This window comes from Siniperca chuatsi, linkage group LG5 (assembly GCF_020085105.1).
Source record: "Siniperca chuatsi isolate FFG_IHB_CAS linkage group LG5, ASM2008510v1, whole genome shotgun sequence".
Lineage (NCBI taxonomy): Eukaryota > Metazoa > Chordata > Actinopteri > Centrarchiformes > Sinipercidae > Siniperca > Siniperca chuatsi.
In genome coordinates this window covers 29,785,295-29,799,558 of record NC_058046.1, presented here as the reverse complement: position 1 = coordinate 29,799,558, position 14,264 = coordinate 29,785,295, and the positions used below count along the sequence as shown (strand labels likewise).

General features: G+C 40.4%; 2 protein-coding genes across 3 annotated transcripts; one reads left to right on the top strand and one right to left on the bottom strand.

Annotated features, from left to right (window-relative positions):
- Window positions 1-270: 270 nt before the first annotated feature.
- Window positions 271-3,657, bottom strand: LOC122875878 (transcriptional activator protein Pur-beta). The gene has a single exon (XM_044195499.1). It carries the CDS (start codon window positions 3,434-3,436, stop codon window positions 2,516-2,518), a length of 921 nt encoding a protein of 306 aa, XP_044051434.1. The 5' UTR covers window positions 3,437-3,657; the 3' UTR covers window positions 271-2,515.
- Window positions 3,658-4,037: 380 nt separating this feature from the next.
- On the top strand, window positions 4,038-7,056 carry LOC122875879 (histone H2A.V). Of its 2 annotated transcripts, XM_044195501.1 has the most exons (5): window positions 4,038-4,183; window positions 5,252-5,329; window positions 5,461-5,574; window positions 5,698-5,827; window positions 6,054-7,056. In XM_044195501.1, the coding sequence occupies exons 1-5, from the start codon at window positions 4,181-4,183 to the stop codon at window positions 6,113-6,115; spliced, it is 387 nt and encodes a 128-aa protein (XP_044051436.1). In that variant the 5' UTR covers window positions 4,038-4,180; the 3' UTR covers window positions 6,116-7,056. The 2 variants fall into 2 exon arrangements, with proteins under 2 accessions (XP_044051436.1, XP_044051435.1); XM_044195500.1 differs by lacking the exon at window positions 4,038-4,183 and having other exon boundaries at window positions 5,246-5,329.
- Window positions 7,057-14,264: the final 7,208 nt, after the last annotated feature.

Below are 14,264 nucleotides of genomic sequence, written 5' to 3'. Positions count from 1 at the left end.
TTTGGGTGTTGCTCAGACATATCAAGCAACTGAAAGATGTCTACTTGAACTCTGGAAAATTGTGATGAGCATTCTTCACTATTTTTTGACATTTTATGGACTAAATTGTTTATCAATCAATTGAGAAAATGACCTGCTGGTTAATCAGTGATGAAAATAATCAGTTACCTAAAAAATAACAAGAAAAATCACTACACCTTTGTGGGGCTGATCCTGTAAAGATAAGACAGACATCCACCCTGAAGTGGGTGGATAAAAAGATCACACCTCTCCTGAGCAAAAACCTTTTTTATTTCTCGTTGAAAGGAACTTGGTAGAATATTACAGCAGAACACACGACTGAAACAGCTGCCATTTCACGTAACACAGTACAGGAAGAAGGATGTAGTTCAATCTCATGTGTAATATTATATATAGTATATTTATAACAATAGAAAAGAAAAAAACTATTGCTCCCAGGTGATTTTTTTTCATATGGCATTTCTGCATTTGTTGTGTTGAAGTGGGTAAAGTAAAATTCAACGAGAGGTTTACACACCAAAGGAAGTGGGACAATGAAAGTGACATTCCCCAAAGCACGGGAACTTTGTGGCTTTTTTATTAGGCTGAGAAGTAAACTTTAACCTTTTTTTTCCCATTGCAACACAAATAAAACTTGAAACCGTTCTCAAAAATGGATAAATACCATCATACAGCAATCAGAGTATGCAAAATAAACGAACACAAGGCAGCTCCGCATTAGAGCAGGCATGCAAAAATTATCATATTTTTAAAAGGAGCACTAAAGTCAAAATGTTGATGATTGCAGGTGTTTGCGTCCTATGGCAACTGATGGAACGCCAATTTATGACAAAACATGGTTAAACGGGTGGACTGAAATGAGGGGACAACTCGATGCTATGTAAAGTGAACTGGAGTGCTGAGTGTTTGCTGACAAACTACTTCAATGAAGTTGTTTCTAGAAACTGCTATAACATACTGTGTTATCAATTTGTTGTACTCGTCTTAATTTCCTCTAAGGAATAAAAGAAATGTTAGGAAAAAAGCAGGTATGAAATATCACCCTGGACAATTGCATCCAAGTTTAGTGTTTTAAATAAGCCACTTTAGGCAGCCTTATCTAATAAATGTCTCATATTTCTAAAGACATATTTCAATATATCTCTTTTGAAAAATAATTCTATCTATACTTGATCTTTTTAGTAAGTAAATCTCTTCCAGTATATATTTTTTCTTTCTTTAGGTACAGCACCCCACTGTGGGTTTTGTTTTCCAAAAGCACCTAATTTTTCTTACAATCAGACTGAACATTGCTTCAGTCATCAATGGTCTGAGTTCAAGATTAAAGGATCCCAATGGCGCATCCTACATAAGTCAACAAGGTCAATTCCCTTGAGACCATAGCTCAAGCCCGGCAATATTAAGCTTAAACTCGAAAAATCGTGACCAGTGCTAGAGGCCTGAGCTTAATGTGTCCCCTTTGACAAAAAGGTCACAGGGGTCAAACGTGGGCCTGCAGCATGTGAGACATCATCAGTTGCCACAGACGTCTCAACTGCAGAAACTGGCTGACCAGATCTGCACCCAGAAACTCTTGAGGGTGATGCACAGGCAGAGGTAATGCTGATATACCCCCAAAATACGGATTGGACTTGCCAGCCCTGAGACAAAACAAGCCACGCGTGAGCAGGCCTCACCACTTTTCAGCTATCGGAGCAGGAGGTTAGCACCTGAGGGATGCCCAGGAGGCAGAGAGGGAGGGAAGGAAGGAAGAGCAGGGGGAGGGTATTTGGACTCATTTGGATTGTCAAGAGAATCCAAATGAGTCATGTGCTTGTAACAGATCACCTTATGGGACCTCGCTGGGCTGAGTGGATGTCCTGCGATGCCAAGGATGCCCCCTATAGCTGAGACTGTGGAGTTGTGTGGGTGTTGTGGGACTGTCTGGGCAAGCCATCCGTTCCAGGTCATTGTAGACAAAAACACACACACACAGCCATGGTGAGTGATGCAGGCGCTCTGTCTCACCCCCACTCTGCTGGTATGTTTCACACTTACTTATTAAGATCACACAGACTATAGGTCAGCGCCAGGTGATCTCTTACCATTGGATGTCAACCAGGAAGTGAGACTGGTAACCTACTGCTGTGTCTTGATCACTGTCAAACTTAATTTGCTGGGCTACATGTGTGAGTTTATCAAATAGACATATATATCTATACATCGATATAGATATATATGTATAGATTGTTTTTATCAATGGGGAATCTCATACAGGAGTTGACTTCTGCAGTCCGCACTCATTTAGCTATAACATCCACCTAAACTTTAGAACATGATTCTCTTATATAGATAGTAATTTCTCAGTCAAATATACTTTTTTATTTTACTCCGTTGTTTTAGCTTTTTAAAAGTTCGATTCGTCATGCACAGAATAGTCGTTCCTCTCTCTCCGTTTCTCTGCTTATCGCCAGGCTTTGCATCATGTTGTCAGCTTCAAGTAGCCACCTCTCCATCAATCGTCGTCCACGTCGTCGCCCTCCGACTCCTCTCCGGCTCTCCTCTCGTACATCTTATCCCGGTGCCGCTCCTGGATCTCTTTCATTTCCTCTGCGTAGCGGCTGAACGCTCCCCCGAACTTGCCCCACGCCTTGAATGGGATTGTTATAGAGTTTCTGTAACTGGGCTTCACTTCGCTCACCCGCAAGAAAACTCCGTACTTGTTGGATCCCACGTCAAAGAAGAACCGCTTGGAGTCCACCATGATCGAGGTGCCCTCCGGAAGCTCGCTGTAGCCCCCGGCCCCTCCGCCACCGGCCAGCTCATCCTCATCTCCCCCGTAGTCGTCTATCAACTTGGCCAAGGCGTCACGGAACTCTATTAAGCCCTGGGCCGGGAGTGCGATGGTTTGTCCGGCCTGCATGCCAGCCCCGGGCATGCCACCCCCCCCGACTCCAAAACCGGGGCCTCGGTTAACGGTCTGCCGGATCCGGAGAAACCGACCCCGTTGGTTCTCCTTCAGGTCGAGGTAGTATTTTCGGTTCTCACGCACCAGAAACTCGCTCTTCAAGGCCCGTCTAGGCCCGGTGTCATCCCCACCGGAAGATTGAGCGATCTGCTCCGGGGTGCTAGGCCCAAGCTGGGCGTAGTGCTCTATGAAATCCCCCAGGTAGTCGCGGAACTCTGCCGCAACTGACATGGAGAGGGTCAGACGACTTTTCGAGCCCCCAGCGCCGACCTCGGCGATTTTGATGAACCGGCCTTTAGCGTTCTGCTTCACATCAAGGTAGAAGCGTTTATTCTGTATATCCAGCCGCTTCGAGGCCAGCTCCTGGGTCTCCGAATCCCGCTGGTAGTGCTGAAATCCGCCGCCTCCTCCTCCCCCTCCGCCGCCGCTGCTGCCACCGCGCTCACTGCCACTGTCCCCATCCGCCATCTTCGCCACCAGCAGCCCGTTTCTCTGCGTATCTTTGACCCCCACCCCCCCACTTGCTTCCCGAGCTCGCAGAGGAAACCGGACGCTCGCTGCTGGGCTCTGATTGGCCACTGCGGCTGCCAATTACAACATCAGGTAGCGGGCTTGCGTTTTCATTCGCCAATTATCCTGCCTGTCATCAAAACATGACCGCCTTGTGGATGACATTCGATTACATATTATATTTACAATCCATAACAGCCCTCCATGTCAGTATTAAACTCATGTTTAACGTATATCTACAACAGCGAATTTGTCCTTTGGTCAATGCACTGTTGCCATAAGCAGTTTCCTAATGCAGTCAGTACAAAACAATTTGCATTTGAAGAAGTTATGAGTGCCCTTGTACTGCAATACAGAAATGAATTACAACTACGGCCTCCCGATTATGTATTTTGTACATTTTTGGGATGAATGCCCCTGGAAGGACACTCCACACATACAGTCCCGCCTACTTGTTGGTTTCGTGCGCAAAGGCAGGCACGATGATCTTACGGTGGGGGATGGGTGATTATTCTGCAAGCCGATTGGCGATTGGTCGAAACAGAGATTCGAAGTAACAACACACACTCTGATTGGCTTTCTAGACTCCCACGAGGGGTCGCATGCAAAAGATTTGCGAAAGGGTTTATTGTTTCTTTGCTTTCAGCAGTCGAACTTGTTTGCTATCTGCTCAGTTCTACAATCAAATAACGAGACGGAAAAATGGTATGTACGCATCGGCTAATGCTAAATGCATAACCGGGGAGCTCGGTACATTTGTTCTGTAATTAATGTGCAACTGTGGAAAGTGCTGTTTTGAATTTGAACAGGAGAAATTCGACCAGAATGTGTGTGGTTAGAAAGCTTGCTAAAGAGCTAACGGTCAGCTAACACGTTAGCATTAACATTGGCGTGAGAAGTCCGAGTTTTGTTTCTTTTCCGTTAAAGGTAAAATATATTAGCTCATCGTTTGCAGAAGTGGAGTAGTTTGAAGTACAAACTTGGATTTATAGCTATGTGTTTTTTTTTTTACTCTGTGTACCCTCTCTGAAAGATGGATTAGCAACCATTAGCAAGCTAAGTGTAGCTTTTTCATTAGCTCAACGGTTGGCTAACTGTTAATAGTTGACCATAAGTCTTTCATAATAAGTCTGTAAACAAGGAGAATTGAGTAAACTCGACTGTGTGATTTCTATGCCCCTGGACTACAACGCGAGGCAAACTTTTCTGTTGAAATCCGTGAATGAAAACTAACATTAATACTCTGACCGTCTTAAAGCGGCGCGTCTGTTTAGTGTTTGTCGCGGGGTGACTGGCTGCAGCCCGCTGACAGCTTCTCATGTTTTTGTCAGAATGGCTCTGTGTTAGTTGTCTCAACTTAATCGGCTTATTTTTTTAGGTGTTATACATTTAATTTCCTGTAACTTTTAATCGTTAACGTTACCGCCTTTGATTTATGTTTTATTTTTGAATGGCGGGAAAGCGATAACAATTTGACCGGGCATCAGTAACGTTAACTTGCCCATTGAAATGTTAATACGGTGTGTTTAGTGCTCACTTTCTCATTTGAGTCTTCTATTTGTAATTTAACCACTTCGTGCTCTAATATTTGGCTTACAAAGCTCCCTTTTCCGCTAATTTGAAAATATGATGTGCAGTTGTAAATTGTTAGGCAGGGCTTATTGCACAAAATAGAAACACCACAGCCTCACACACTTCTGCCTCATTTTGTGTCTCTGATTTCATGCTCTCTATTGTTTCCTGTTAAACATCTCCTGAAATCACCCCATGCAGGCTGGTGGCAAGGCAGGAAAAGACAGTGGCAAAGCCAAGGCAAAAGCAGTGTCACGCTCCCAGAGGGCTGGGTTGCAGGTAAATCTCTTTCAATCTTCATATGGCAGTTTGTGGCTTAACTGCATATGTCATGCGGCACCCTTCTTGATCGCAGAGACGTTGCCCCTTTTTGTTTTACCCAAACCACTGTCTCGTCTGTTTCCTGCCAGTTCCCAGTGGGTCGTATCCACAGACATTTGAAGACTCGCACAACCAGCCACGGGCGTGTAGGAGCCACAGCAGCTGTGTACAGTGCTGCGATCCTTGAGTACCTCACTGCTGAAGTAAGCTTCCCCATTTTGTGTGTGTTTGTGACTAACAGTGTTACTGGATGTCATATCATGCAGTGTTTCTGTGAGATGGTGCCATCTGCATTAATGCCTGTCTGTGATAATTTTTGTTCTCAGGTACTAGAGTTGGCGGGCAACGCCTCCAAAGACTTGAAGGTGAAGCGTATCACTCCCCGTCACTTGCAGCTGGCCATCCGTGGTGACGAGGAGTTGGACTCCCTTATCAAGGCAACAATTGCTGGAGGAGGTGAGCCGACAGTTTCGCAAACAGATTCATAACTTTTATTAAATTATTTTTTAGGTTTTATCAAGTTTTTGTCTTTGCATGTGCATCCTACATGCTTCCTAGTGTCATGGTGGCAGTGCGCTCTGTTAATTCTTTACACATTCTGTTGGAATATTTTTCTGCAGATCACTGCTACCTTTGCATGCTACATTTAATCTCACCAATGTTTTTTTGTTTTGGTTTTCAGGTGTCATTCCCCACATCCACAAATCCCTCATTGGGAAGAAGGGCCAGCAGAAGACTGCATAGATGCCATGTTGACCAGAAATTTTGGGGCTTGGGCTTTGATTGGACCAGGAGTTCACATTTGTTCTTTTTATTATTAATATTATAGCAAAAGAAGAGTGATTGTTAGGCTTTGTGTTGTAATATTTTCCCATAACTAGAAAAAATACAGAAAACCCTTAATGACAAAAAAACTCTTTGTATGTTATTGTAGAACGTTTGACTGGGGGAGTTCATGATTATTTCAAATGGTGACAGTGAATTTGTTTGATTGGCCTAGAACTCTGTAATGTTTTGTACTGAAAAAAGAAATTGTTAAAACCATTTTTTATATAAAAAGAAACTTGTTTTGTGGTTATTTTTCTTGAAGTTACAATATTTACTATAATACAAGTTTTTAAGGAGATATTTTTTTGGACAGAAAACTGGGTAACGACAGCTAAATGTGAGATTGTGCTTTTTTTCCTTTTAACTTACTGTAACATTTTGAACTGCACAAGGATAGTGATGTATTAAAAGTTGAAATTTTTGCATCAAAATGAAAAATCGTTGAAAACAACTTATTACAGACTTCTGCTACAGTGTTTTGTGTTTAATAGCAGTTAAAAAAATGTATTAAATATAAGTGTGATTCTCTGCTGCTGTGATCAGGTGACACTGATCCTGCAGTTTTTGCCTCACTGTGGAGCCATCTGTCAACTACATATCACTACTATATAGTTGGTACCCTGATATTTGGAGAAAGATGAGTTGAAGATTGAACATCTGGTACATGTGAACCATATCAGTGCTTTAAAAATGTACCTACAATTTCTAAATGTATGAACAAACTGAAATGTCCCGACCATAAGTCATTACATTTTTCAAGTGAAGTAGTCAGAGCCTTTTTTCAAAAGGTATGTGTTCAGGGAAATGGCTTTGCATATTTTATCTTTGAATAAATATCCATTGCATGTTATCCTTTACTTGGTTTGAAACCACTACCTGAAATTATTTTTGGAGTTACCAAGTTTATAAGTTTTATATGTAAGATGCTATGACTGTCTAACAATTACATGAACAAAACTGCAATATGTTTTCAAGTTTGGTTTTTTGATAAATACTTAGGTTTTAGATATTAGGGGAAAAAATAAGCAAGAGAAGTTTGTGATTTAATAATTTAGAACAGTTGCGCAAAGCGAGTTTCTTCATTTTACAGTATTGTTGAAAAGTGAATTCATGCTAACTTAAATTTAACTGGTTTAGTGTAAGAGTATCATATTTATTTTTACTAAGGTTTAATCAGCCTAATTTGGTCACCTGACCATAAATCATGAATTTGGCATTTCCAACAGTCACCACAGGATTTGTCCTGCAGGTTTACAGCCTGCCAGCAGGGGGAGCCACTGACATTTCCAATATATTTCTTCCTAAATGATCACTAAGTACTTTGAGCAATGAGTTTAACAGCATATAATATTCTTCTCTCAGCCAACCAGATCTTCACCATAAATGCATCAAACTATGCAATCAGGATAAAAGTAGTTTTTTTTTTTAATATTCAGGGAATATTGGAGATTTGAAGAGGAAGGCAAACCTTCCACAGAGTGTAATACTAAGGGATGTATGTAGACAATATTGTAGTAACTGCAATTTTCTAAAACATTCTAGTGAGTAGTAAATAAAAAATACATTACAGGAATAAGATGGATATAAAATATAAATATATACTTGTGGGAAAAAAAAGTACCAAATGAAGCCAGGGCCAACCTTTATTTCTATATAATCACTTGTTTACAATATTCCACTGAGACGGCCTAAGATATATAAAAACATCACATCTCATACACATTTGTATTCTGTATGTGCTACTTACAACACTCCAGTGAAGCTAGAGGACACTTATATTTAGTTAATGACTTATATTAACTTACATTAAGTTACAATCCAAGATTCCAACATTTAATGGCTGCACTATTTGCAAATTATACACATTTATGCATCACATAAATGCATTTTTCTCTGCTATTCAGCATGACTGTATAATTTAAAAACTTATGGGTCATGATTAGGATTTAAAATGAAGTTCTGTAGGTTTGTACCACGCTTGTGTTTGTGATGGGAAGTTGGTTGTGAAAATAATAATAAAAAAAAAGAAATATTATTAAAATAAATAATGTGAAAATAATATGGAAACAGCAGTACTCATTGAAAACTGGATTTGGTGTTTCTTCAATAGTCGACAGCCTGTCTGTCCTACCACTATTTCAATACACAAAATTGAGTATTATATTAATATTTCAAGATGTGTGAGAAAAACATCATTTGTCCGTGTCAAATGAATGTACGATCTCATACCTCTCTACAGTGGTGTGCAAAAGTGTTTGCCCCCTTCCTGATTTCTTATTTTTTTGCATGTTTGTCACACTTAAATGTTTCAGATCATCAAACTAATTTAAATATTTGTCAAAGATAATACAAGTAAACACAAAATGCAAAATGCAGTTTTTAAATGAAGGTTGTTATTATTAAGGGAAAACAAAATCCAAACCTACATGGCCCTGTGTGAAAAAGTGATTGCCCCCTAAACGTAATAACTGGTTGGGCCACCCTTAGCAGCAACAACTGCAATCAAGCGTTTGCAATAACTTTCATGAGTCTTTTACAGCGCTGTGGAGGAATTTTTGCCCACTCATCTCTGCAGAATTGTTGTAATTCAGCCCCATTGGAGGGTTTTTGAGCATGAACTGCCTTTTTAAGGTCATGCCACAGCATCTCAATAAGATTCAGGTCAGGACTTTGACTGGGCCACTCCAAAGTCTTCATTTTGTTCTTCTTCAGCCATTCAGAGGTGGACTTGCTGGTGTGTTTTGGATCATTGTCCTACTGCAGAACCCAAGTTCGCTTCAGCTTGAGGTCACAAACAGATGGCCGGACATTCTCCTTCAGGAGTTTTTGGTAAACAGCAGAATTCATGGTTCCATTTATCACAGCAAGTCTTTCAGGTCCTGAAGCAGCAAAACAGCCCCAGACCATCACACTCCCACCACTATATTTTACTGTTGGTATGATGTTCTTTTTCTGAAATGCGGTGTTACTTTTACGCCAGATGTAATGGTTAACACGCCTTCCAAAAAGTTCAACTTTTGTCTCATCTCATCTCAGAGTATTTTCCCAAAAGTCTTGGGGATCATCAAGATGTTTTCTGGCAAAAATGAGACGAGCCTTAATGTTCTTGCTCAGCAGTGGTTTTCATCTTTGAACTCGCCATTTTTGCCCTTATGGTGGAGTCATGAACACTGACCTTAACTGAGGCAAATGAGGCCTGCAGTTCTTTGGATGTTGTTGTGGGGTCTCTGAATGGCTGAAGAAGAACAAAATGAAGACTTTGGAGTGGCCTAGTGGAGATAAGTTGAGCAAACTGTTTGCGAATGTTTATTCAACATCTGTTGAATAATAGCCGAACCTTATATGGATTCAGATGTGAATTTGATACAGCATTCTAGTGAGGCTGACAGACTTCAATCACGGCAATCAAGGCAATCACTTTTTCACACAGGGCCATGTAGGTTTGGATTTTGTTTTCCCTTAATAATAACAACCTTCATTTAAAAACTGCATTTTGTGTTTACTTGTGTTATCTTTGAAAAATATTTCAATTTGTTTGATGATCTGAAACATTTAAGTGTGACAAACATAAGAAAAATAAAGAAATCAGGAAGGAGGCAAACACTTTTGCATACCACTGTATATAAATCCCACTATCAAGATGCAAGGCTCTTTAATGGATCGCACACACCAGACTGCTGTAAACTCAAAAGCCAATACAAAAAGCAAAAACCTTGAGGTAATCAAACGGGAAGATGGAGATCTATGTCAATATATTCATTAAAATGTATCACTTCATATGAGTTGCACACACATACACACACTCACACAAGTTAATTGTGATTGTCTGAATTTGACACAGGCTGTGACGAACTGTGCTGTGGAGACTGTAAGTGGGCGCTGTTGTGTGGGCAGCTGTTGATTTTCAAGTGTACAAAGCATCTCATCTTTCCTTTCTTAAGATGATGAATAGAGTTTACATAGAGTGATCTACAGCTCCATTGGGGTTTAACACTAAACCGTACAGAAAATGCCTCACAAAATATGGATTGTACAACAATCTGAACAACTTGCACATTCCCATGATGTCCTGTAGCAGTTTTACCAACGTGAACAAGGACAGTTCAGCCGCTTGTTGTGAGCATCTTGTTATATACTTTATATATTTTCCCAATGTCTGCTATTTAAGGTAGAACATGATGACATATGGCATGATTTTTCTGAAGGGCATTGGTGCTCTTGATGATGCTTTCTGCTGTTTGTGGAAACACTTCAACCTTGAAAGACTTCACTTTGGCTACCATTACAGCCTTTTCAAATGGCAGGAGTACAGCTTCAGAACAAGGACAACATTCATGCTTCAGTCAATATTTGTGGAGGGAACAGTGGTGGAAGAATAATTTACTTTGTAATTGAAAATTACTCCATTACAAGTTTTTTGAAAGACGATCTCTTTTCACCAGACATTCTATACTCAGAGTGTAGTTAAGAGTGAAGTATTTTTGCAAAATAAAAGTACCGACAGTAGAAGCCATGGTAGTTTCAAAACGTGTCCTGTTGTGGAGTTCAATTACAATCGTGACTCATGCAGTCACAGTGAGGGGCAAACATTTACTGTTTCTCAAATTTTGCGTATTTTCCTGCTTTCCGATCTGTTGAGAACTCATATACCCCTCTGCTGGCTGAAAAATTCTCTAAAACTAGATAGAGAATATCTAAAATATATTGTGACATGAGGAAAACCAAAGCCTAATTAAATTTTGTTCCCTGACAGAAAGTTGGTTTTCTCCTTTGAATCCCAACAACACCTCAGCGTCATGCTCATCTCATTATTTCCTTTGCAGTTCCCGCTGGCTGAAGTGTCAGAGAATCTCTTTATTATATGAGCTGCAACTGATGTGGAAGAGATGAGTGATGAGACTGCAGAAGAACAAGCAGATCTGAGGGTGACAGGAACAGAAAACTGCAGTTTTTTAAATTATTTTAAAAAAGACAAAGAAATTCACAACCACTACTGAAGTTCAGTTTACTCATGTCTGACTCAGAGGTGTAATGATTCTGAAATGATAAAACATGCTATTACGGCTGCATGGTGGCTCACAGCCCAACACTGACAGCGAGGATTTTATTACGACACACAGGCGTGACCTTTGCAGGAGCAGCACTAACCCCATTAATATCCTGTGGCACACAGCTGAACTTTTCTTTACATGAGAAAACCTCAGATCTAAGTCACTCTGATTTAATATTAAAGTTCTGTCTAATTACCAGCCACAAATGGACATATTTTATAGATTTAACTGGAGGAACACACTGCTGCTTTGCTATATTTGTGGATCTGCATTTGCTGAAAGGTAGATCTTTTCTCAGAAAAAGTGATGGGTTTTACATTTGCGTTAGCAACTGTTTGTTCTACAGCGATGCTAGTGGCTCTGTGAGGCACAGTGGTGCTTTGAGCTGAATGCCAACATGCTAATGCATGCTAACAAGCTCACACAGACAGTGCTAATATGCTGATGTTCAGCAGAATGTTTACCATCTTAGTTAAATGTGTTAACATGCTACAGTAACATTGGCTAATTAGCACTAAACATAAAGTACAGCTGAGGCTGATGGGAATGTCATTAGTTTTGCAGGTATTTGGTTATAAACCACAATTGGACAAATTAAAATTTTGACCTGATGACTGTGCTAGATTCAAAGTTAGGGATCACCAAAGTTATTACAGTTCATACCGAGGTGGATGTGAATGCTGTCTATGGTCTGCACCAAATTTCTTGACAATCCATCCAAAAGTTGATGTTACATTTCACTCAAAACCACAAATGTTAGTCTCTTGGTGGCACAAGAGGAAATGTCAGGGGATCACCAAAGTCAGTAGGATTCACCGTCTGGGAATCATGAATGTCTGTACAAAATTTCATGGCAATCCATCCAGTAGTTGCTGAGATATTTCAGTCACAACCAAATGGTGGACCTACCAGCTGACCGACATTACCATCCCTAGAGACGCTCATACTGCTAAAAACACAAGAACAGCTATTATTGTCACGACATGAGCAGTGATAGCCATCTTGGCTGATCAGAGAAAGAAAACAACACCAAAAACTCAGATTTCATCACAAGAAAATTCAAAATAAAAATATTTCCTGCCCACCCTGTTTGGTGATTTGTGCGAAGCGCAGCAGAAACACCAGGACGAGTGCTGGATTCAAATATGTCACCAAGCTAGACCATTTAATCCAGAAGATAACTACAGATCATCACATCTTTCAAAATAAAGCTGATGGTGAGAATAACTCCAAGAAAAAGTTGGTTATGAGACTGCTGCAAACTCAGGAACCCCAACGCATGGAGCAAAGATTTATCTGATCAAATGTGACATCAGATGTATTGTCCACAAGAGTGCGAGGCTCTATGGGAACACATGAAAGACGAAGCTGCCTCACATCTTCAAAGAGCGAGAATCATTTGTTTATTCTTACATCTCTCTATCCCTCTGTCTTTACAGTTTTCCCTTAAGGATGGTGGGAGGGTGACAGCCAGAGGTCAGCCTTCAGCTCCCATTCTCTTCTGTAGCGAACAGGAGATGCCTGAAATGCACCAACAAAACAGTGACAACGTTTAAGGTAATAATCCAGAAATATTTGTTTAACTAGTTTCTCTTGCTAGCTGGTGTTACAAGAGTTATGATTCAACCTGCAATCAATTCCTGAAAGCATTTGCTTTGCTTTATGTCTGCTACTGTAGATATATTTTTTTCTTGTGTTGCACAAAGAATGATGTTTTCTACATTACTGATTTTTTTTTTTTTTAAACATATGGAATAAGAAATGGGTAGTTAGCATCTGCAGCTACAGACATTTTGGGTGAAAACAGATAAATGCTCATTGTTTTGGTTTAACAGCCCGTAAGCTAAATGTTTTGGTTCAACCCCGTCATCAACCCCACTTCCAGCTACAGGAGGCAGCCATTTATAGTGAAAAAGCTCAGCTAAACCCACTGCCCGCTACCTGCCCAACACCTAGTTAGTTAACTAGCTGGTAAACATAGTGGAGCATTTAGCAGCCAGAGATCCAGGTATTTATCTCAGGAGTTGGTGGAGACCAAAACAGAGCTAAAAGTAACGACTGGACTTCAGGTGGCCAGAATAATGATCATAAATAATAATGCCTAACGGTGCTCCATGTCTGATGTGTAAATAGGCAACTGTTTGCTAAGTGCTGTGTTTATTGCTTATTGCATGTTCATGTCTTTATAATTTATAATTACAAAGGACAATCTTACCGGACAAACTAAACACACAGCTGCTGGTACTTAAACACAATATAATGGGGGCAATTAAGTCTCCATAAAACCTGTTAAATCTTGTTTTTGAAAACAGAAAAATGTTGTAGTCTTACTGTTTAATGAAAAGATCAGGTTTTATCAAAACATACAAACATCATCAGTAAAGCCTGAAAGAAATCATCATTTTGGGCGCTTGTTTAGGTAACTCATGTAAAAACTAGTTTGACCATGCTGTGCAATTTCAAAAACTAGGTTTATCCTTGCAATCAATAACAGAGTCAGAAGTCCCTCACACAGCAGTATAATACAGTTGGGTTGCAGCCCTTGCTACATTTATACATGTTTTTGAAGGCTTAAACAACTGCCCCATTCAGCTGTGTTTAACCTTACACCTTGTCTGGTGGATTGTGGGACAGTGAGTCTCACATAAATCTAAAGCAATATCTGCGTTAAAAACAGCCCACCTTTCCCTTTTTTCCTGTGGTTCAGACTATCTACACTAATGTCATGACATGACATTCTCATCTAGTACTTCCAGATGAACTGAATTAAGTTAAGAAATGCATTCTGGCTTTGAATGAAGTCAGTTATCAAACACATACAGCGCTTTAGGTGACCTACAGGTGGGATTTGTCACCGTGGGGGCGGTAGAGCGGATCTTCCACTAATCGGAAGGTCGGTTGTTCGATCCCGGCTTGCACCAGCCTACACGCCCGAGTGTGCCTTTGGTGTGTGAGTGTGTGTGAATTAGTTAGTTTGTTTGGACTGATGACCAGTATGAATGTGTGTGAATGGC

Bases quoted from the DNA above. Each gene is read 5' to 3' on its own strand.
- LOC122875879 (XM_044195500.1), top strand. From the start codon at position 5,246: ATGCAGGCTGGTGGCAAGGCAGGAAAAGACAGTGGCAAAGCCAAGGCA. The intron at 5,575-5,697 runs GTAAGCTTCCCC...TTTTGTTCTCAG, and splicing joins TTGAGTACCTCACTGCTGAA to GTACTAGAGTTGGCGGGCAA. The intron at 5,828-6,053 runs GTGAGCCGACAG...TTTGGTTTTCAG, and splicing joins GGCAACAATTGCTGGAGGAG to GTGTCATTCCCCACATCCAC.
- LOC122875878 (XM_044195499.1), bottom strand. From the start codon at position 3,436: ATGGCGGATGGGGACAGTGGCAGTGAGCGCGGTGGCAGCAGCGGCGGC.